The sequence below is a fragment of the Symsagittifera roscoffensis genome, chromosome 3, assembly GCF_963678635.1.
Source record: "Symsagittifera roscoffensis chromosome 3, txSymRosc1.1, whole genome shotgun sequence".
In the NCBI taxonomy this organism is placed as follows: Eukaryota; Metazoa; Xenacoelomorpha; order Acoela; family Convolutidae; genus Symsagittifera; species Symsagittifera roscoffensis.
This window is the reverse complement of record NC_087064.1, coordinates 22,365,668-22,391,229: the sequence shown is the minus strand read 5'-3', so window position 1 is coordinate 22,391,229 and position 25,562 is coordinate 22,365,668. Positions and strand designations below refer to the sequence as shown.

The 25,562-nt window shown below is 33.4% G+C and overlaps 1 protein-coding gene across 1 annotated transcript in view; it reads right to left on the bottom strand.

Annotated features, from left to right (window-relative positions):
* Positions 1-204: 204 nt before the first annotated feature.
* Positions 205-25,562, bottom strand: part of LOC134841631 (uncharacterized) — a 38,578-nt gene continuing 13,220 nt past the window's right edge. Inside the window, exon 3 of the mRNA XM_063857662.1 lies at positions 205-1,795. Coding sequence (XP_063713732.1) covers positions 316-1,795 — 1,480 coding nt within the window. The 3' untranslated portion in view covers positions 205-315. The remainder of the gene's footprint in view (positions 1,796-25,562) is intronic.

The following is a 25,562-nucleotide window of genomic DNA, read 5'->3' as shown; positions in this document are numbered from 1 at the left end:
CAAATTCAACTCTAAACACATTCGATATTGAAATCTGTAAATATATACTAGTCCCGCAAGGCTCATCACTAGTGGCTGATCTCATGAGAGAAATACCGAATGCCTGAAACTTCTCAACCAATCAGCTCCCTTTACACTGTTCAAAACGACTTATTTTATCTCTCATTTCTTTCGAACGTTTGAGTACTGAATCCAATTGGCTGACAAAGTTTTAGGACAGTCGGTCCTTCTGGCATGAAGATTCCGCCCGCATGAGTCTCTTTTGTTCGTGAAAATAATTAACTAAACTAATTATATAAACCATGATTAAAAGTCTCATAATCCACGATTCCCAATTTTCGAGGTCACCGTATTTTTCATCTCTATGATGAATTTGAGTAATTCTTTGTTGTCGTCGCTCCAGTTGGCATTCTCTGCCGATTCAGTGATTCTGTTGACGGTTTCTATGAATCTCCGAACCCATTCGGCGCTCGCTTCCTGCAAAATTTCTCTCAAAATAGCAAAGTGTTGCTCTTCTGCAATGAGTACTCGAAGCATCCGGAAACTTGGATATTGAACCGACCATTTCATCGCTTCTTTTATAATTTCCACAATTTTGCTTTCGTTATTTTCAAATTGATGTATTTTACGCAGCAAGTATTCAACTAAATCAACGTCCTTGTTGGTTCGAGTTATAACCGACAAAGGAGAATGGTACTGGACGGAATCAATTTCAATTTGAAGTCCGTCAATGATTTTGCCGATCTCCGTTTCGTCAACGCCACAGAACTCCGAACCCTTCTCGAAAGCATGCTTGACCACTAGTTCAGACCCTTCCTTCAAAGCTGCAACCAGTATTTCTTTAAACAGAGACACCTTCTCTTCTGCTGACAAATTCGTAGGGCCGAGTTCCATGCGCCAATCCAGTGTCTCAATTCGTGCTCGGTAGTAGGCAGAAACGAACCAACGAGTCAATTTTTTCTTTGCCTCCTTGTGAGGGCAACTGTTTATCGTTTCGCGAAAATTATAATGTGCAATAAGTTTTCCAAGTTTTTTTAGAAACTGCATGCTTTTCTGCCGACCAATGCATCCTGGAAGTACCGCGTCGATAAAAGCATTAACAGTGTCATTTTTCTTATTTGTTCCACCTTTGCGCCAAATAATGCCGACGACTTCTTTGAATGTTTCGATATCTTCTCGATGAGTAACAATGCGAAGCACATCTTTCAAAGTTTCATTTTCATAATTTCCCTTGAGCTTTTCCTTCAGAATTGCTTTCTCTTTTTCTTCGTTGCCAATCACCTGGGCAACAATCAGTTGATGGTCGTCTTCCCTGAATATGTCAAGTTGCCCCTTCTGCTCTTCATTGGCCACCAAAATGGTAAGTGTCTTCCTGGCACGTGTTGTAGCAATCAGAAGATTTTGTCCAAATGTTTGCCCCTGAGTTGAACCACTATCCGAAATATCATGTATGCTGGTATCGCATTCAAAAATGATCAAAACATGGTCAAATTCACACCCCGAAAACAAAAGAGTTCGATAATCATCAAGCGGTTCGTTGGTGAAAATTTGTTTCGTATCAACTTCGATTGTTTCAAGGATGCTGTGATTTTGCCGCGTTGCAGTAGAACTCACTAAGCCGCTTTTCTTGGAAAATACAATGATAGCAATCGAATCTGACTCATTTTGTGTTTGAAACCAATTTTTCACAACAGTTTTTCTTTCTTGGTGATCGGTTCGAAATTCCACTTTAATATTGTCCTCGTTCGGAACTCGCGGCGAGATGGAACAAATACTCGTTCCGCATATGTGTTTTCTAAATACGCAATGATATAGTAATTTACTGTGCATGAAACTGCAATGTTCATATCACGGTTGTCTGATTGAAAAAGGAGAAAATTTTTCTGTCAGAATGTTTCTATAGCCTTTTGTTTGGGCAAAGCGAAGGGTAGTGGAACCTGATCTAAACTACATTTTATTATTGGATAAATTAGATATTTTATCACTATAAAGTTTTTAATATTTACCAATCATATTCCATCTAACTAACAACCCACTTATTTGTAAGTGCTGAAATTACTTGTAGTTTCAGCACCAGAGAGATTTGAATTTAACTTAGAAATTAGTTACCTCTCCAAGAGAACTTCAGCAGTCGCAAAAAGCCAGTATACTCTAGATCTATTGAGCCTAGCAAAGACTAGTTAAACACCCTGAGACTAGTAGATATAAGAGTAAAATTAGGATCGGTATTAGACTAAGAAGTTGCACGAATCTATCCGGCCGAAAATAAGATAGCGTGACGAGCAGACGGTGTACCCTATCCGAAATTACTCTATGAGTTATACACCCTACATCTTAACTCATCTGGTGCGACCAAAAGTCTGGAATAAAGACCTTAAAAAACAAAATAGCTTAGAATTAACCAAAAAAAGATTAGAAAATAGACAAAACATTTTCAAAATGTTACACGACAATAACTTAATTGAAATGTCTCTACGACTTAATAGATCAGAGCCGCTATTCCGCACAATACGAGAACTACCCGGTATTGGAAAAAGACCTCGGACAAGAGACGACATACGACTACATAGAAACTTACCATTTAGTTTCATGGTCGTACGGCAAAAGCCAACACAAACTTTTATATTTAGAATCTTAGTAGCAATGAATTTAGATTTTCATTTGCAAACATAAAATCCTTGAAGGAAATCTTCGATGATTATTTCAGGCGCTAGATAAAATTATTATTGTACAATAAAGATTGATAAAAAGATCTCAAATCGTTCCCTCCAATTCTGCAGTAATATATAAAACATATTTGAAAAAATATTTATTGAAAACAAAAATAAAAATTAGTAGCATGACAATAAATTGTTAGTATATATAAATCATCCTGTTGTTCCAGCTTCATCACCTAAACATAACAACAATCATAAATCAACTAATATCATCAAAAACTAAAACCTTTAACCAAATAAATTTAAATTAATTCAAACTTAATTTTATTTAATCTTAAACCAGATCATCAAGGCTTTCCTTTGATCTAAATCAATTTTCTGTCTTATAAACTTTAAATTCTGATCATCAAGGCTTATCCTTGGATCAAAAAGAGCAATTTTGTTCTACCCTACCCACTTACCAAGTGTCTAAAGACCTCAAACGTCGACTCACAACCCAACCTTTTCAAAAGACCCGGGACTAATAGAAATTTTTTAATCACACTAACCATTCAAATTAGGCTAAACAGTGAAGAACTTCGGTTATTCATCCTTCACTTGAACCCTCCTCTTACTTAACCCAGGATAAATCTTAAACTTAGTAAGTTTAAAATAGTATCTAACGAACTACTTGCGTTCTAATTATACCTGAACCCTGTGGATCGATTTACTATTCTCCAACCCTTGAACACAATCACTACCCCTAAGTAAGATTTAGTAAGTTAACACCTTAACTTAGACTAGCCATGAAAAAGTAAAAATCATTCCTCGGAATCGATATACTTTTCTCTCCAACCCTGAACAAAAAGACTCAGTTTAAGCTCACCAAAAAATCGTAAGGACTAACAGTCTAGGAAAATTAAAATCACTAATAACTTCTTGCATCCTTCATCCTAAACCTTATGTCATTGAAAAATTTAGGAAATAAACGAACAATCGTATTACACAATTGTGAAATAGACAACCAAAATACGATCTTGTAATAACCCCGCATACGCAAACAGTTGGATAGATTAGAACAAAACGACAAACAATAAAAAGAAAAATTATAAGTAAACAAAGACAGATAACACGAAAAAGATTTTCAAAAAATAGAAATGCATTCTCCGAATCAGAAGTCTGTAGTCTAGACGCACTTACAAATTAAAAGAATCAGTAAATAAAAATTGCCCAATCCATGATCAGTTATATTTTTCCGATTCAGAAACAACTTCAAACTCATCAAAAAGAGGAAAAAGAAGAATAAAAAAGATATATAAAGACAAACCAGTACATCTATACAATTGGAATCAACCAATTAGACATATTGATAATCATATATTAACAGTCATCAAACGAAAAAATGAGCAACACTCAAAGTGACGAAAGTCCAGACGAAGAAGCAGTTTTTCCCTTTGTCATAAATTCACTCGGTGATAGAGGACAAACACGATTTTGAAAAAATTTACTCGTAAATTGGTTTGAACCAGGAATCAGTCCATGCAAATCAAAATTCCCAGATATAAAAATCAAAAGACAAATTATAGAACATTATTTGAAAGACATATGTAGCCTAACACAACAATACGGAATCTACACCATAGAAATCAGTACACCAAGAACACTTCATGGTAAATATATTATCCAAACAGACGATATTGACTTAGAATTTTCAAAAGTATTCACAGAATATATCAAAAGCATACAATATCAAAACTCACAGAGAGCAAACTCAATATTCACCAACGAAGTTTTTGCAATAATATATAGTTATATATCTATATTAGAAAGAACAGAAGCTCAAAGTACATCACCAGTCCAAACATCAAAACATACAAAAGTAAGAAACGAAATCGTCGCATTTTCAACATTTTTAAACGCAATCCGTGAAAATTTTACCAATAATGATGTCTCACAAAACACTAAACATTATTTACAAAAAAAACTAGCATGGCTTACAATTGATTATTTTACACATAATATCGACTTAATTGAACAAGCAAGAAAAACCTTTAGGCCCCAAAGTACCAATGACGACACTGTCATTGCAGAACAAACAGATTACGTTTGGGACCCTGAATGGTCTCATCTAGGATTTTTAAATTTTCCAGCAGATATCTCAAGTCAAGCAATAAGTACAATATCTTTTCACAAAGATTATGTAAAAATAACACCACTAACGATTGATGCAACATCTTTAAATTATAATACAGTTTTACCTGATACACGAAATAACAGCTTAAATTCAACAGTTATACATAATGAAAATCTCAATGGAACTAGAAATCTTACACAACAAGATATTCAAACACCATCACACTTCATAAATGAAGAAATAGTTCAAACAACAGTAACAACTACACAACAAAGTATCTCACCAATACGTCCAAACCTCACAACGCCAAAAAATACAAATACAACACTACCACAAGTAACCTTACAATCGACCGTTAAACCTTCGGTTGCTCCAAAATTTTCACATATGGACTATCAGACATGTAGACCAATGACAAAACCGTCAAAACACGAAAAACGTTCACAAGAAACACTTTTACAGAACACAACTATAATTATGTACATCAACCAAAAACAAATCAACCCCCCCCCCCCGAAAAAATATGCAAAACCTAAACCACGTTTGTTCTCATTATTGGAATCTTCCAAATACATCGACCAATTCAGTAAATTTCCCAGATCATCCACACCCTCCACAGGATCATAGTGAAAATTACCCATTTTTTCAACAAAGTACGAATAAACAACAAACACCTTATTACACAAATTACCTATCATCTGATGATGATGATTATCATCAACCAGACATTTTTGCACCATATACACAAGAATATCGCACACAAAGACCGCGACAATCTCAACCATCCCAAAATATGAAGATTTACCCACAAAATCTAGCAGATATGCAGAATCAACAACCAATGCATATACCAAATTCAATTAACGCACAATCTTTTCAACCTATACAATCACAAAACCCAATTACTATGCATTCTTACCAACCAACTCAAATGCAAACTGCTACCATATTACTTACAACAACATGAAATAACAAAAAATCAACTTACAAATTTTTCGCAAATACCAAACACCGCAGAGTCCTTCCAAATGACGATGAATCCATATTTAATGGGAGGATCGTCAATAACATCCATTAAACCATTAATGGTATTCACAGGAACAGACCCTGAATACTCAGTAAAAGATTACCTAATTGCAGTCACAGCAAATTTAATTTTGAATAAGGACCCGAACCAATTAATACGCCACTCCATCAAAATTGGATACATAGACGCACAGCGTTAATACAAACAACACTAGATGGCGCAGCCCAAAAATGGTTTTCAGTACTACCTATGGACATAAAATCAGATTGGAAAAGATTCACACAAGAATTCTCAAAAATGTTTGATTCTGAAAGAAACAAACAACATCAAAGAGTTTTATGCAACGAAATTCGCAGATTATCTAATGAAACAATTAAACAATTAGCAGTTCGAATCAAAACACTAGTTAGAAAAGCATATTCACTCAATACACATGATTACAAAAACACAAAAATGACAGAAATTTTAATGATGACCTTAACACCTCAATTAAGGAAAATAGCTATAAAAAAGAGAGCATCTCATCCTTCCTCAATTCGAGAACCAGATTTAGATTTTGGAAAATTAGTAGATAAACTAGAACAGGCTGAAATCAGAATGAAACTTGAAGAAACAGAAAATCTAAAACTACAGTATGTTAATCGGATCGAAACAAATACTACACATATAAATAACATACAAGGATCAGATACAGACCTGATTGAAAAAATCACTGAAATATTAAACATCTATGAAAAGAACCCAAACTTTAAAGGCAAACCATCTTTCAAAAAATGGTGTAATTATTGCCGACGATACGGACACAGTATTGCCGAATGTAGACAAAAACAACAAGACAATCAGAATAAACCTCAAAAGCACAAAGAACCAAATAAGTCATTCTATCAATATATGAAAAAAGATCAAAACCTACCAAACAAGAATATATACAGTAATAATAGCTCTGGAAAACCACTTCCAGGCAACTCAAATTATTCAAGAAATCAATCACCATATAACTCCAGTTATAGAGTTAGATCGCCCGAACAAAGAAATTCACGAAATTTCTCACAAAATAGATATAGGCGATCGAATAGCCAAAATAACCAAAATAGAAATAACTATTCACGATCGAATTCAAACACAACAGAATTTATTTCTGCATCCAGTTCCCATTCAAACCCAAGGAATAGACACTATTCCAACAATAGATCACAAAATTCATCATACAACAGAAATACAAATTATTCAAACAATAGGAATAGAAGTTATTCCAACAATCGAAATCAGAACTATCCAAACAACAGATCAAGGAATAACTCATATAATAGACCAAATTATCAAAGATCAAATGATTACTATCATAACGGATCACGAAATAATTCACAAAACCGAAACTCAAGCTATAACAAAAGAAAAGATACAGAAACTATTCCCAGTCACCCCATAGGAATAATAACCGTTATCCCGATTTTAAACATCGATACAGAAGTAACACACCAAAGCATCAAAGACAAAATCAATCAAGTGCAAACAAATGAAGAAACAACTTCAGACCCCTCAGGTATTGATAACACAGAAAATAATGAATTACAATTAAACCACATTAATTGTGAATCAACAGATACTGAAAGTGATACAGATAACACCATCTCAGTAAATATGATAACAGTCGAAAACGACTATGAACCTATCATATATGAACAACCCTTTAGTTCACACATAAACGAAAATCAATTAGAACTTCTTCATAATTATTATACTAGACCTATTGATAATAATACACGAACTACACAAGAAGTAAACGAAATTAACACTGTAATTAAACCTGATAAAAAAGACGAAGTACAATGCTCAAACACAAAACATTTTTATCAAAACATTTAAAAAGACCAACCAAGAGAAAAAAATTGGACAATCCCATTTCTCTTAGTGAGTCCAAGAAGTAAAGAATTTCAACCACCAGATCTTGAAATTGTTTTTTTAATCGACTCAGGAGCAGAATCAAATATCATTAATAATCCCACATGGAATGAAATCAAAACACTGCATCCGATTTTAACACCTCTTGAAGCATCAAGTAAATTAGCAACAGCACAAGGATCAACATTAGTAAATTATGGAAAAATCCAACTATTCCTTGTTCCCACAAGAACAATGGAACAAAACAAGATTTTGAACAAGCCATTCAAACAAACATTTCAAATTACTGATATTAAGCACAATATCATTGGCATACCGTTTATAACTAAATATATACCAACAATAAACATCTTAAATAGTAAAATCTATATCAAAGATAAATATACAAAAACGAAAAACACAGCCTTAACATTCTTACAAAGATTAAACAAACAACCACCATTTTTCTCAAAATTTTACCCCATTTATAATCAAGAACGGAAACACCTGAAACCACTATCAGGAAACGTATATAACTTTTCAATAAAAACAAGTTCATCAGTATGACAAAAGTCAAAACAAACAACAACTTTTCATGTCAGATATCGAATTTAAACCTATTCACAAATTTTTCAAAATAACAATCTCATCCATAAAATACTTGAAAAACACAAATTCCGATATTATTTCACTACACGTGTATATTAATACACCATATCAAATAACATTACCCTTAGGACTTTTAGGATATTGTGAAACAAATGCTACAACTTCACCTATAAATGAAGTAGCATATCGAGTAAATAATATATTACAACTATTAGATATTTGTCAATCAGGAATTCTTGACGAAGAATTATCCATAAATAATATAATAAGTAATGAAAAAAAATACAGATTACTTCACAAAAACACCATATTTTAAACCAACATTTAATATAACAAATTATACAAAAGAACAACAAAATTTTTTAACAATGTTTAATTTTCAACATTCTTCATTCTTAATTTTCAACATAACGCAAGATGAATTTGACAAATTAGCTAAACAACTGATAAAATATTCAACAGTCTACGCAACATCAAAGTTTGACGGTGGAAAAATTAGTTCGTCACTACACCTTCCATTAAAACCTGACGCAGTTTTCAAAAAACAAAAAGCAAGTAAAGTACCGATTCACTTACACGACAAGGTAAATAGATTACTTGATATTTTAGAATAATACGAAATTATATCACCAGTAAATAAAGAAGAACAACCAAAAGGTAATACCTTCATCAACCCTGTTATCATTCTACCAAAAGGTGAATCACTAAAAATGTTTTAGACGCTAGATATCTCAATTCACTAATTGACGAATCAAAATGTAATTGGCCCATTGAACCAATACAAGTTATCTTAACAAAGATAAATGGTAAGTACTTCACAACCGCAGACATGAATAGTGCTTATAATCAAATGCCACTAGATGAACAATCACGACGATTAACACAATTTGTTATCGGAAATCAACAATACGAATTTAATCGATTATTCTATGAATATCCATAAGACCAGCAGCTTTTTCAGCTTTCATGAGTAAAATTTTAAGACCACTAATACTCAAGAAAAATGCAATCACATATTTAGATGATGTTTTCATGCAATCACAAACTAAAGACGAAATGTTTACAGTTTTGGAACAATATCATAAAATACTTCAGAACAAAAATCTGAAAGCAGCCCCCGATAAATCACATTTCTTCTTAACACTTGTTAAATTTTTAGGACATAATTTTGAACGAAACACTATCACTCCATTAAAATCACGCATTGATGCAATTCAAAAACTTCAACCACCTACAAATAAAAAGAAAATCCAAGAACTCCTTGGAATGTTGAATTTCTTAAGTAAATATGTTTACAAAATGCAATTATACTTAGACCTTTCTATAACATCCTCAGACAACAAAATAATTTTGAATGGACCACTGAACATCAAACGAGATTTGAAGAAATTAAAAAACTTTTGACAGAACAAATTTCAAACACAATTCCAGATCCAAACCAATCCTTCTACTCAATGTGTGAAGCTTCAAATTTTGGCATCGGCGCAGCATTATTACAATCACATAGTGGAACAAATAAAATGAATCTTATATCAGCAAATTCACAATGGATAAAAAATAATACTCAACAAAAGAAAATAAAACAACAACCGCATAAAAAAGACCTTTTTCCATTAATTAAAAAAGAAAATTTGACCGATAAAATAAATTTATCAGGATCACAAACAAATTATTCAAAATACACAATAAATCAAGTTTTTAACCTCCATGACCCACTTGACACAATTCCCCTATCAAAACTAGAAATTGATAATATTTTTCTCCCACCAACAAAAAAAATTACACTTGAACTTTAAAACAATATCAAAATTTTGACCCAGTAATTAGACAACTCAAATCATGGCACAAATATAAAACAAAACCAGCAAAAGCTGATACCACAATTTTAGGAAACAAAACACTCCCCCGATATTTCCGAAAATTTAATAACACAACAATCAATGAAAATACAGATCTTTTAGAATATCAATTAGATGATTCTTAAGTTCCCTGTCTCCCCTTAAGTATGATACTGATAGCATTTAACATCTCCCATACACAAAATACTAAAGGACACTCAGGATCAGAAAAGACAGACTCGAACTTCACACAAAATTTTTATTTTCCAAATGCCCCAATTTGGATAAAAGTATTATGCAATGATTGTATATGTCAATTGAACAAACCTTGTCCAAATCAAAAACAGATAGCACAGAAACAAGATTTTAAAGGACAAAGTTGATATTTCAATCATAGAATTTCATTCGACACAAAAGGACCAATTTCACCATCCTCTGATGGAAATTCCTACATTATGGTCATTGTTGATGCATTCACGCACTACGTAGCACTCAACCCAGTACCACATTGTAATGCTTATTATGCTTAGACAACACTTTACGAGCACTGGATAGCTAAATTCGGATTACCCGAAATCCTAGTTACAGACAACGGTACAGAGTTTATTAATAATGAAATTATCACACTATGCCACTTATACAACATTAAACACAAACCACGTACATCTCATGCACCTTGGACAAAAGGTTTAGTCGAAGGTATGAACCGTTCATTACAAGAATATCTTAGATGTATCATTAATGGAAATGATACACGATACACAGAACGGTCAACAGATGTAAAATTATTCCCCTTATCATACAATTCACAAATAACGACAACTTTAGGAATGTCATCATATAAAATGGTTTTTAATCAAAAACCAAGAAAACCAATTATGTTCACAGCAAATGCTCACAAAAACGCACAAGGTCTTTGCAAACCAAATAAAGATTCAATATGCTATAATCTACCATTACACACACATGAAGAAGATCATTTTCATCACCCACAAATTCTCAAATTAGCCTCCGGCACACATACCGAATGGATTTTAAATAGAGATAAAAAGCACAATGAAATCTACCAAAAAGTAACAAAGAAATTGTTACAAAGGCAAAACATTAACAGCCAAATTAATTCACGTTTTATACCAGCCACAGATTTAAAAATTGGAACATTTGTCGTGATACCTAATTTTAATACACAAAAAGGAATCTCCAAAAAATTACAACCACTTCGAAAAGGACCATACCAATTAATTGACAAACCCACTGAAGTAACATACAAACTCACAGATTCAACTAAAAAAGAAATTGATCAACATCGTAATAATTTATTACCTTACTACCCAAAAGAATACGCATTACGCGAATTAACTCAATTATATCCTTTTACAGGTTTAAAAGTTATTCAAAACAATACACATACAGAACAAAAAACGAATGTACATGACGACATTCATCATAAACAAAATCAAAAACAAAACACAAAAACACCAGACCCAAAAATATCTCAACAAGAACGAAAAAACAGGAAAATGATAGAACAAATCTTACCACAAGAACAAATAAAAAAATCAGAACACAGAGAATCATCACGACTTAGAAATCAACCACGTAAAAATTACAAAACATTCATCCCACAATCTAAAATATTAAAGAAAGTTGAATTTCAAAAACAACTTTAATTTTAAAGTCAATAATTAGTACACCTCTAAATCATTTTGAACTTTCACATTTTCAAGATAACATGCTGAAACATACGCAACAATTCTAGTTCAAATTCAGCCAATAGGATTCACTCAAATTCGTCACCTTCAATATCTCTAACACAAACCTACTAGCCGATAGATATTAATCTCCAGGCATATCTATAACTATAATTTTACAACCTCCAGGTCAAAAATAAGCAACTTGCTAAAACTTGACAACTAAAATAAACACCACCATAATATTACAACCCTCCCCTATCAAATAATGCAAAGATCAACAATATTTTCCCAACTTAGACCTCAAAAACCCTCCAACCAAAAATGGCAAATTAGCCTAAAGTAAAAAAGGACCATAATCACTTGGCCTAAAGTCCAAATATTTCAAAAATACCCCAAATTACCCAACAAATAAAAACAAAGCAAAGAAGACCGCCCGAGCACCATAAAACTAGCCTCCAACAATTTTTCACAAAACTCAGCCCACTTGTCAGAAAATCAAAAAATAATCCGAGCACACTTGAATTTCGCCCCAGAACTTCAAAAAATATTCGACGATCGAATCATTTCTTAAATGCTTCTCTCTTTAACAGTCGATACCTTAAAAAATATAATCATAAACCTTTTCATAAAATTTTTCATTCTATTTAAACTTTTGCTAATATTTTTTTTTGAAAATTTTGAAGCCCTAATAATCCATTTAATAATTTTTTGCAATATTTTTTTAATTTTCTACTCCTTATTTGAAATATATCTTCAACTTGCCCAAATCATTGACCACATTCACAGGTACGATAATTCAAAGTCTATTTAAATGATACCAACGATTTTTAGTAGAACAGATATTTTTTTACTATTCGTAATATTCCTCAAATTTTCATCATCCCTAATTATGACAATGTGCAAATGTGTAAAAAAGACAATAGTCACATTCGCCTTAGCAATTATCCTTTTAATTCTTTTCACCGAAGAATATTACAATAAACATAAATCTTATCACTAAGAAACAGATTAATCGGACACTTTTCCAAAATTGCTAACCGACCACCACCAAAACAGTCTTCACCGACATCTTCCCAAGAAAACCCAATCATACCTACAACTACCCAAAACCCTCAAACATCCACACGAATTTCTTTTCAGATAACCCGTATACTTTCGAAGAACGACACGCCCGCTTATCCGAACCACTAGAACCGGTTCAGCGACAAGCATCCCTAAGTGAACCAACATATAATTTGTACCCCACATTACAACAAGATGTAAATCAACTAAGGCATATTAGTCAAAATCAAAATACAGTTGAAGTCAATAGACAAATTATACACCCAAGACGAAATAGAAATTTTCAAACTCCCAGAGTTACTTTTAACATACCTCAATCCCCAACACCATCAATCTCAGAAGTCTCTAGTACTACATTACCAGACACTCCTACGCTCACTTCACAACAAAACACACCAAATCTCCCTTCAGACTATCTAGGTTCAACACCAACATCCGAAAAAATCCGTGAAAATCCTTTTAACCCCCCCCCCCCTTACCCCCAATACCACCGAACGACTACCATATTGGACAACACAACCTTACTCACAAGGAGAACCAAACTTAGTAAATGAACCAATAGATATTTCCTCAGATACAACATTATCATCCTTACCAGAAACATTATCACTCCCCTCGACACCATCAATAAGTCAATTATCCCCTAAATTTTCCAAATAACCTCGACGCTCGATACAGAGAACAATCAACGAATATACCCCTAAGATTAGATTGGAACACATTCGTAGCACCTCCCCCATTATTCGGACAACATCACGAGAGCCACCAACTCTACAGTTGGGCACTCAATAGATTACAATATAGACAAGATATCCACGAAGATATTCGACAACATAATGTTCAAATACTCCAACAAAACAGTCTTCAATTAAAGTTTGAAATAACAGTCAAACTTAATAATATTGTAGTACACCCCTATCCATTAAGTCCACCAAATATAACAGCTCAATCGCTACCGCCACCATTTATAACAACTGAAGTAATATATAATTACGATAGATACACAAAAAACACAATTGGATACATAACATTTTATAACCCATACTCCGGATTATCATACACATGTATACTTTAAAAATATTAACATTTCAACACATCCTTTTTCTAATATTTTCCGACCATAACACAAATCCATCTCCTCGCACAGGACCTCAGGATTTATTAGTAACACACTATGATTGTGAAGAAAACGAACAAAAAACACTACACAAGTATGCAATAAATCGAGTAACACAATGCGAAACAGAACCACAAGCTATAGAAACTACAAATGTAATAGCAACATTGTATTCAAAAGCCCGAGCAACAACAGTCACAGTATATAAGTTTACAGCAACATTTTCCGAAAAGAAAGTACATTGTTCACAAGTCTCCAACGGAAATAAAAACCGACTTGATCACGAATCATTTTACCAGAGTAACATAGAAAGACTTTTACATTTAAACCCCGCGATTGGAAAAACGAATTACTCAGACTAAATCTAACAAGAAATAAAAACACAGACAGAAAAATAGTAAATTTTCAAGTCTTTGCCGATTCTGTACATCAAGTAGAACTTGAACGATATCAAGGACATGTTCAATTAGACGAAAATACCCATATAATGGCGCACACGGACGATTAACCTATGATATACACGATAAACACTGGATACCAGATATTGGAATAAATAATACCTCAAACTGCATAGCAGACACAAAAAATAAAGGATATCAAGAAATAATGTTTTTTGATTGGAAAATACAACTTGAAAAAATACAACTCACACGAGATTTAACCGATAACACCATGATCTATCAAGGAATTAGATTGCCTTGCAAAAATGATCAAGGTTATTGTGACCGTACAACAAGAACCCAAGCAACAATTGTTTGGTTTCCCGAAGATACATACACAACATTTCAAGTAGCAAAAATACACGCTCGAGTGATAAAATTTCATGAAAAATATTTTATTGAATCACTTCCATACGAACAAGTGAACCCGTCTCACAAACAAAGCAATGATTTCAAAACATTCATGACTTAGAAAATAAATTGTCACGTTTTCAAATCTATCACGAAACAGAATTTGCATGTAAATATAGCAATCCAATTTATAAAACACAATACTCTGAAATACTTGTCGAATACGAAAAAGGTTTCGACATGACTACTGGAAAAATAAAATTTGACCCTTATGCAACAAGTCACTCTATTAACGAAGGCACATCATACGTCCCAGTGAATTTTTATAAAAGCACAGGTAACCGTGGTGGAAAGCTAAAACCATACGATAGTAAAAGCACACGTTTACAAGAATTATCACTAATGAATAGCACCTACTTTGGTAATATACATTCTGATATTCACTTAGATATGAAATTAGACTACACAATTAGTAGAATTTTCCAAGAAATGTCACTTTCTGAATTAGAAACACTTCATCAACTATGCGAATTAGAAAGAACACAAATCTTACAATCACTCGCATTAGCAGTATTAAAAATACCCTACGCAGGATATTTATTATCAGGAAATAGATCAAACTTTCTTGATTATGAAGGAAACATTTTATGGTTTTATACTTGAACCAAAAAAGTATCACCATTATATGTTTTTGAAGATAAACGTTTTTATAAAAGAATCCCCATATTCTACAAAAATAAAGTACATTTTGTCGACACACTTTCAAGACGAACATATTTTTGGGATACCGCAGTCCCATGTGGATCAGAAAATAGCCACAATTTCGTACAATTAAACCCTGACGAAGATAAATACTACCTACTTACACCGTATCCTACATTGATGCAACCACTAAAAAAGTTTTCACCCGAAAGCATCAGAGCTATCGCTCGTAACCCAAATATTGATTTACAATCAATTGGAATATAATCTAAATCTGATATACAACATCACATTAGAACACAACAATTTCAAGAATTACTAACACAAATGGACACAATACAACGACAATCAATCGACCAGAATTTAAGAAAACTTGCCGAAACCACAGGATTTGCAGACATTTACACACAAGGCTACAGCGGATATTTTAAGGATATTAAAGATAACATATGTTTAAACGGTGAAAAATACAGACCACAAGATATTTCACCCATAAATATTTTCAGTTTTGTAACCTTAAAAAATGAAATTCTCGCCTTTCTAGGATGGCCCTATTACATCTTAGAAAGATTAACTATATTATACGGTATGTTTAATTTAATAGGATTTCTTTTCTCACTGTTAAAAGGAATCTATAACACATGCGCTATACATACACAAGTAAACCGCCAAGCAAGTGTAGCACGTATATTATTTGCAGGATTTTTTGGAATTTTTTCATCATCAATCAATAAAATACTTCTAGATGCACAAATAAAAGAATATAATACAAAAATATCCAAAAGACCAAACACATATGACGAAGAACATAATAATGTAGATACAACACCTACAGCACCACAGATACCAATCCTACCACAAAACCATCCATTATCATTAGTTCCCCGAAACTTTCGAAACCTAGCAATCACAAATAATCCAAATTTTCGACCAAATACAACACAAAGTCCCATTCAACACATAATGACACATCATTCACAAAATGATAATACATATGAACAAATTATCGATCAACCTCATACCACCACTTTTCAGTCTCAAAATAATCATTTTTTTTAGCCCACGATGAGCCGACATATTGGATCCCTCCACCGCTCAAATTCCCACCCACCCACTCTCCAAACTCAAATCCCAATTATCCCACTTTTTGCTTTCCCGCCACCCGATTCTCCAGTTATTAATATACCATCAAGCATGAATTCTGATACTAACTCAGATATTTCAGTTTTATATCCATCTCACAATTTAACAACTCCGATGTAGAAACTCCCGACGAATTCGCAAACTCCGAACCATCTCCCTCTACCCATACCCAGACCAACTCCTCAGCTTTTTCCAAACCCCCCTTTCGATCCATCCAAACCAGTCATCCACTCCCATCCCTTTCCAATCCTTCTTACGCTTCCCAAGTAACCCCAACCTATTCTCCATTTAATTCCGACAGATCACATAATAACTCCCCAGATAAAATTCAAATTTCCGAAGAACTTGACAATTTCTTTACACAATTAACAACAACAATTAACATACCCCCACACTCTTACGATACATCAACTATCATCAACAGTAACATCATCAAATCCACAAACACCTACACCACTTTCAGATTACACTCCATCATTAGCTCAATCATCCACATCCACCGAAACATCTACCAGCACTAACCGAGCTTACCGCACTTTTAAACGAAAATTCCCAAATCCCCCATTTACAACCAAACCCGGAACAGCCAGAGAATATATCAACCACCCAGAACACACAAACAAAAAGTTTCCTTCAAATAACCCTACCCTCATTTCCACAATATACCTTAAATACTTCTACCACTACTAATGACACACGAAATTTTGTTGATGAGCACGTTTTAATGCCAACACTTCATTGGACAGCTTACTACAATTATACTAACCCCCTTTATCTACCACTAACTAATAATGAAAATATCGAGAAAAACAAAAATATACTATATAAACTCTCCACATCATTAACACCTCGACAATTTACTTACGTTGGATATAAAAAATTATTAAAAACATTCACCGCACCCCGAGCTAACGATTACTCAATTGAATACTACGATCATAATATCATCCGTCCTAACCAAGATCAATTTTTAGAAGATCGCTTTGCAAACCCGCAACTAACCAAAAATTTTTAAATTAAAACATCATACTTATTTACACTTAATATTTTTGATAAAAAGGGCGATCATATAATTTCAGAAGCACTAGTTGACATACAAGCATTTGAAAGCTTCGATGATAAATTTCAGTTATTTTCACTAACCTTTCAATTTCTTTCACCACAGGAACGCAATTTGCACTGTTCCCACGATATAATGTTACGCACTAAACAAACGCACACTTACACATATTATCGTTTTATACAAAACCATTTTGATTTACACACACCATCACGACAACCCCACCACCGTTTTCAGTTTATTAACTCGAAATACACATCACCATTATTTCTTAATTTTACATATTGCATTAAAAATACTAACCTCCACGGCATCCTCCGCAACTACGACCCAGTCACCCAAATGTATATATTCTGTCCCATCACGAAGACCTTCAATGTAAAATCAAGACCCTTCATTATCCCGCATGAATTCATACAACCTATCGAAATACTCATACTAGAGTTTATTCATTACACTAAATATAATCATAAATTTTACAAGCTAATCCAAAACACACCTTATGAGTTCGCAGTAGGCACAGAAGAACTAAACACCATCAACGCACTTCAATTGCTTTGGTCACTGCTACAAACTAAAAATGTCTTTCGCATACTAGCCAAGTTATTAACAACATCGGACTTAATTCACGACATCTTCCCACATGGCTTTTTCCCAGATGAATAAGGTAAATACGAATTAAAATACTTTTAACTAATAAATTCAAAATTGTACTAACCATTTTCTATCAATGTTTAATTTATTCTTTTAGTCTTCACACTACAATTATCTACAAAACAGAAAAAAAAACAAATAAAAATACAAACTTGTTAATTTATATTAAAACTCATAAATCTTTCGCACTAAATAATGTAGTAAAATTCATACCCAATGTAGTAATTTCATTCATAAATTATTTCCCCAAGAAGCAGTAAAATTAAATACGATGAAAATTTATAATTTTAAATCTCCCCAAAAGCAGTAAAACTAAATTTCTAAGCAATAAATTCATAAAATGAGAAAGCAGTACTAACCTTTTCAATATTTTCATTCAGTCGCACAAGAATTCTATCCAAACTCGCACAGCTCGCCCACGAAGAATTGTTTAAATAATGATTTTATGTTTCAAGTTTTCACTTACAACAACTCAAACAAGCAATAACAAGTTTCAAACTTTCCTTTAACCCAGTTGGAAATGAATTATATACTAAACCAAACTAACCAACGCAGCTTACTAAACACCACAAATCAAAAAATAACAGCATGACTAAGAAAAGAAAACCAACGGTACCCAAACCGGATTAACCCAGCTTAAAACTGGATAATTTATTCTTTTGAAGACTATTATAAAGTCTAAGAAAGAAATAATAAAACACAAAAAAGTCGTAAGACAAACCCAAACCAAAAACAATTTGATTTTTGAAAAAAGGACACAACCAAAGTAACATAAGAAAGACCAAAAAAAACCAACAAAATGTTAGCACATAACAGGACCTCTCAAAGAAACAGCATGAAATCATACTCACATTACTGGCCTAACCCACCAGAGAAAGACCTCCTGAGCATGCTTATAGCCGGACAAACCCACCGCGCTACACCCACGCTTTTTGACCACACTTCAATTTTTAATAAGAGGTACTCAAGGGTGAGTAACTCTTCAAAATAACCGAACTAAAATAAAACGTTTTTGTGAAAACAACTAACTAAGATCATGACCAAAAACCAAATTAACAAAAATTTATAAAATGTAAATCGTAATATGCAGTATATAGATCATACACAACAACAAAGACGAACATCCAAAGACTAGACGATCCCATCACACTCGAACAAAAGAATGGCTAAACACAACCGACATGCCGTCCACGATCACGACTCAAAGGATTTAGAGTACGACTTGACTTCGCAGAAAAGGACTTCATTGAACTAGACCAATGACCACCTCGATGTTCAAGTATACGTACAGATCCGAGTTACAAGGCATCCCTTCCAAACACGATTTTCACGCCATTCCCATACGAAGCTGCACACAAAACAGTTCTCTACTAATACAGAAAAATCTGACATAGCAGACCATTTTGAAATCGGATTGATTTCATTGGGGATCACAGTCGTTGTCGAATGACAAGATAACAATTTCCTATCCCTAATTCCAGCGTCCTGGAACGTTCTTCTTCAAGAGGAACCGGATAAGAAAATGATGTTCGCCAAATACCAACGTTCATTATCCATCCTTCAATTACAGAAAGAAAGATAATTCTAAAAACTCTGTAAACGGATGGGTGGAACCTGATCTAAACTACTTTTTATTATTGGATAAATTAGATATTTTATCACTATAAAATATTTAATATTAACCAATCATATTTCATCTAACTAGCAATCCACTTATTTGTAAGTGCTGAAATTACTTGCAGTTTCAGCACCAGAGAGATTTGAATTAACTTAGAAATTAGTTACCTCTCCAAGAGAACTTTTGCAGTCGCAATAAACCAGTATACTCTAGATCTATTGAGCCTAGCAGAGACTAGTTAAACACCCTGAGACTAATAGATATCAGAGTAAGATTAGGATCGGTATTAGACTAATAAGTTGCACGAATCTATCCGGCCGAAAATAAGATAGCGTGACGAGCAGACGGTGTACTCTATCCGAAATTACTCTATGAGTTATACACCCTACATCTTAACTCAGTAGGGTGTAAATTTATCAGCTAAAAAATTAATGAAAGATTATTGAACCTTTGAAAACTGTTATTTTGATTCACTCGATTTTTTTTGGATATTTGGAAAATTAACATGGGTCCACAGAAGTAAAAAAAAAGCTATAAATGGAACCCGAAGTCGAAACAACTTGAAAAGATTTTCAATCTTCGCTCTGAATTTCGGCTCGAGGAGCTATGAACAATAAGTGTCACGTTTTAAAGATTGAAATTGTGCAGCGTAGATTTATATTATCCGAACAAATCGAATTAGATTTGAACTTTGAAACGCGAGTTTTTCACAAATTGGTTTGACTGAAGACGAAAAAAAATTTAATACCGCGTTTGACTATCAAACGAAAAAAAAAATTGAATACAAATTTGAAGATACCCCTTCTAACTGTGTTGGGCTACATAAGAGAATCTCATTTTGATTAAGGTTTTTTACTACCAGTAGTTTTGACTGAATTTTCAATTGACTTAAATAGCCGATTTTGATCAGTTTTTAGGGCACCAAAATATTTACGCTAAAACTGTAAGCGGGTTTTGATTCCATCTGTTTTCGCATAAATCAACCCAATTTGGGAGAGAAAAGTTTTAAAATTTGAGTCAGCACTGCACCACAAACTACGAACTCACACACTGAATATTTTATCTTGTTAATTCGATATTTATAAATTATCAAAAAAAAGTTTTAACCAGAAATTATTTAAGAAGACTTAAATAGCATTCAGAATATTGGGGGGTTTTCATTCGGCGCCAAAATATACTAGATATACAAAATATACAAAATTTTCATTCCCCTGAAAATATAATTTGAGGGCGGAGCGCGCACAGCAAAAACGCCTCAAAATTTTCGAAAAAGTGCCGAAAAACGAATTTTTTGGCCTGTTTTTTCAAAAGTTTTGATGCGGCGCAGAAATTTTGGCCAAAACAGGCCCTGTTTACTGCTTTGGGAGAGCTCGGGACATTCAATTTGGTCGACCTAAAAAAAGTCGACAAAGTTTCCGAAATTTTTTTCGAAAATCCGCCCCCACCCTCGAGAAAATCCTTGATCCGCCCCTGTAGTAAAGTGCTTGTTGCCTTATACGACTCAAATTAAAATACAATATACCAAAGCAATAGACAATTTTGTTTAGAGATGTGATAACGCGTTTACTAGAGAACATCAGATTGACTGCACTTATCGACCCTTCAAGCTCAAATTTGTGCTTATTTTTACCCTTTCAGCTCAATTTTGTTAATCTTTTTGAGATAAATAACTGAATACTAGACTTGCGCTCGAATAAGGGAACTCGAGCTCAAGGTATTATGAGAAAATGAGGGTGAATAATCTTTGGTGCTGCGCCTACGTTTTCGCAAGCTCGCTGACTCTCACGGCTCGCTGACTCTCACAGCTCGCTCTCACGCTCTACGCTACATCCAGACATTTTGTTCGAGATAGAGGTGTATGCATACATTTCAGGATGGCATAAGCAACACTTAAGGGTGTAATCAATCTAATCAACAGGCTTAACAACTGGCTTGCAAATACGTAGACGTAAAATCAAATATTTTCACTCATTCTTAGTTAACAAAGACCAGAAAAACAAAAAACGCCTTTGTTCCTCACCACATATCAGCCAAATTAGCGACATCATTGGATCTTACCCAGCTCAACTACTAACCAAGGAGTTGAGCAGCATCCTATGGGGCGACTAGTTTTCGGTGCTAAATGCTTGTCCTCAATAGAGTACTTAATGCTCATTCAAACAGGAAACGACTTTTGCATCAAAAATCTAATGTACAGAGACGTAAACAACCCAGTTTCTACTTAAATGACTTTTTTCATTTTTCAACAACCTTTATGAAACACAACAAACAAAAAAAATCTTAGGAACTGGCTTTCAGAGACGAAGGGTTTAATTGTTTTACGTTTCATCGAGTACTACAAACATGCTTGATTTGCTCAAGGAACCAAAATATAAAACAAAGAATACAATTCGTTATAAAACCTGAAACAAGACTGCTCGTATAACAGCAAAGCCCTGAATGTTCCGATTGTCCCTTATTTCTTATCGAATAGTTTTTGGGAAAATAAAATATTGAACACCTATAAGTTTTGGACAATATCAAAGTTTGAAATGTTGAGTCGTATTGAATTAATTCAACCGATCCGATTAACAACCGTACCGAGTTTCAATTCAATTTGGAACGGTTTTGTTGTGCGGAATATTTCGCCACGCAAAAATAATTTGCATTACGCTCCCAGGAATATGAATAAACTCTTCAAACCGCGCATATTTTAGTCCAGAACATGGTCAATTTGCCCATTTTCAAACCTCCAGAACTTCACAAAAAATAATCCGTTGAAACACTTTTTTGATTTGAACTCAGGAAATCGGTATCTTCAATGGAGTTGAAAATTTTTTTGTTAAAAACTGTGATTCAGATCGGCGAAAATTGACTAAATAAAAAAACCCACACCAAGCGTAAATATTCCGTTTTCTTCGAAAGTCGGAACAAAAAGCATAGCTAATACAAAGTCTTCCGTAAAATTCTGCCTGGTTTAGCCAAAGTTTTTGATCTCTTAGATTCGATGCATCTTTCACACTTGTTTTGAAAAAAAAATTATAACAATTTTGGTTGTCCGGTAAAAAATGATATTAGTGGAACCAGATCTAAACTACATTTTATTGTTGGTGATAAATTGGATATTTTATCACTATAAAAAATTTAATATTAACCAATCATGATCCATCTAACTAACAACCCACTTATTTGTGAGTGCTGAAATTACTTGTAATTTCAGCACCAGAGAGATTTGAATTTAACTTAGAAATTAGTTACCTCTCCAAGAGACCTTCTAGCAATCGCAATAAGTCAGTATACTCTAGATCTATTGAGCCTAGCATAGACTAGTTAAACACCCTGAGACTAGTAGATATAAGAGTAAGATTAGGATCGGTATTAGACTAAGAAGTTGCACGAATCTATCCGGCCGAAAATAAGATAGCGTGACGAGCAGACGGTGTACCCCATCCGAAATTACTCTTTGAGATAAACTTCGGTCATAACTCATCTGGTGCGACCATAAGTCTCGAATAAGACCTTAAAAAACAAATTAGCTTAGAACTAACAAAATAGATTAGAAATAGACAAAAACATTTCCGAAATGTTACATGATAATAATTTAATTGAAATGTCTCTACGACTCAATAGATCAGAGCCGCTATTCCGTACAATACGAGAAGTAAAAGGTATTGGAAGAAGACCTCGGACAATAGACGATCTACGACTACGAAGAAATTTACCATTAAGTTTCATGGTCGTACGGCAAAAGCCAACACAAACTTTTATATTTAGAATCTTACTAGCAATGAATTTAGATTTTCTTTTGCAAACATAAAACCTTGAAGAATAATCTTCAATGATTATTTCAGGCGCTATACAAAATTCACTTTTGTACAATAACGATTGATAAAATCATCTCGAATCGTTTCCTCCAAAACTGCAGTAAGATTCAAAAAGATATCTGAAAAATATATTTATTAAAAGAAAAATAAAAATTAGTTAACATGATCAGAAATCATTAGTATATACAAATCATCGTGTTATCTCCAGCTTCATCACTAACATAATAGCAATCAGAAAACTACTAACATCATCAAAAACTAAACTTCTATATCAATAAAACATAAAATTATTTTTAAAGGCTTATCCTAAATTTTATCTTTATTTAACTTAATTTTTTCTACACCTTAAGTACAGATCATCAAAGCTTTCCTTGGATCTCCTTAAATACCTAACTTAATTCATTTTATACCATTAAAAATTATATCAGATCATCAAGGCTTATCCTTGGATCAAATAGAATAATTTTGTTCTCCCCCACTCTATTAATAAAGTGTCTAACGACCTCAAACGTCGATTCACTACCCGACCCTTTCAAAGACCCAGGACTAATAGAAATCTTTCAAATCACTCTAACCATTCTAATTAGGCTAAACAGTGAAGAACTTCGGTTATTCATCCTTCACTTGACCCCCCTCTTACCTGACCCAAGCTAAATCTTAAATCTTAGTAAGTTTAAAATAGTTCCTAACGAACTACTCGTGTTCTAATTATACCTGAACCTTGTAGATCGATTTACTATTCTCCACTCCTTGAACACAATCACTACCCCTAAGTAAGATTAAGTAAGTTAACACCTTTTTTTAGAATAGTCACGAGAAAGTAACAGTCTTTCTCCGGATTCGATATATACTTTTCTCTCCAACCCTGAATAAAAAGACCCAAGTTAGGCTAACCAAAAAATCGTGAGGACTAACAGTCTAGGATATTATAATCACTAATAAAAACCTTGCATCCTTCATCCTAAACCTTATGTCACTGAACTATTTAGGAAATAAACAAACAATCGTATTACACAATTGCGAAATAAATAACGAAACATACGATCTCGTAATCACACCACACAAACAAACGATTGGATATATTCGAACAAAACGACAAACAATAAAAAGACAATTTATAAGTAAACAAAGACAAATTATACGGAAAAGATTTTCAAAGCGAAGAAACGCAGTCTCTGAATCAGAAGTCAGTAATTTAGATGCACTTTGCATACTAGAAGAAACAGTAAAAAAAACTACTCAGTTAACGATCAACTATATTTTTCTGATTCAGAAGCCACATCACATTAATCAAAACAAGGAAAAAGAAGAATAAAAAAGATATACAAAAAAAAACCAGTACGTTTATACAATTGGAACCAACCAATCAGACACATTGAACATTACGCACTGACAGTTATAAAACGAAAAAATGAGCCAAAGTCCAATTGATGAAAGTCCAGACGAAAACTCTGTTTTTCCGTTTCTCATCAATTCACTCACTGAAGATAGAGAACAAATATAATTTTGCAATAATCTAGTCACAAACTTATTCGAACAAGGAATTAGCCCATGTAAAGCAGAATTCCCAGAAATAAAAATCAAAAGACAAATTGTCGATCATTATTTAAAAGGAATATGTAACCTAACACAACCATATGGAATCTACACCATAGAACTCAGCACAAAAAGTAAATTTCATAACAAACATGTTATTCAAACAGACGATGTTGACATAGAATTTTCAAAAGTTTTCGCAGATTACATCAAAAACATACAACACCAAAACTCACAAACAGCAAATTAATATTCAC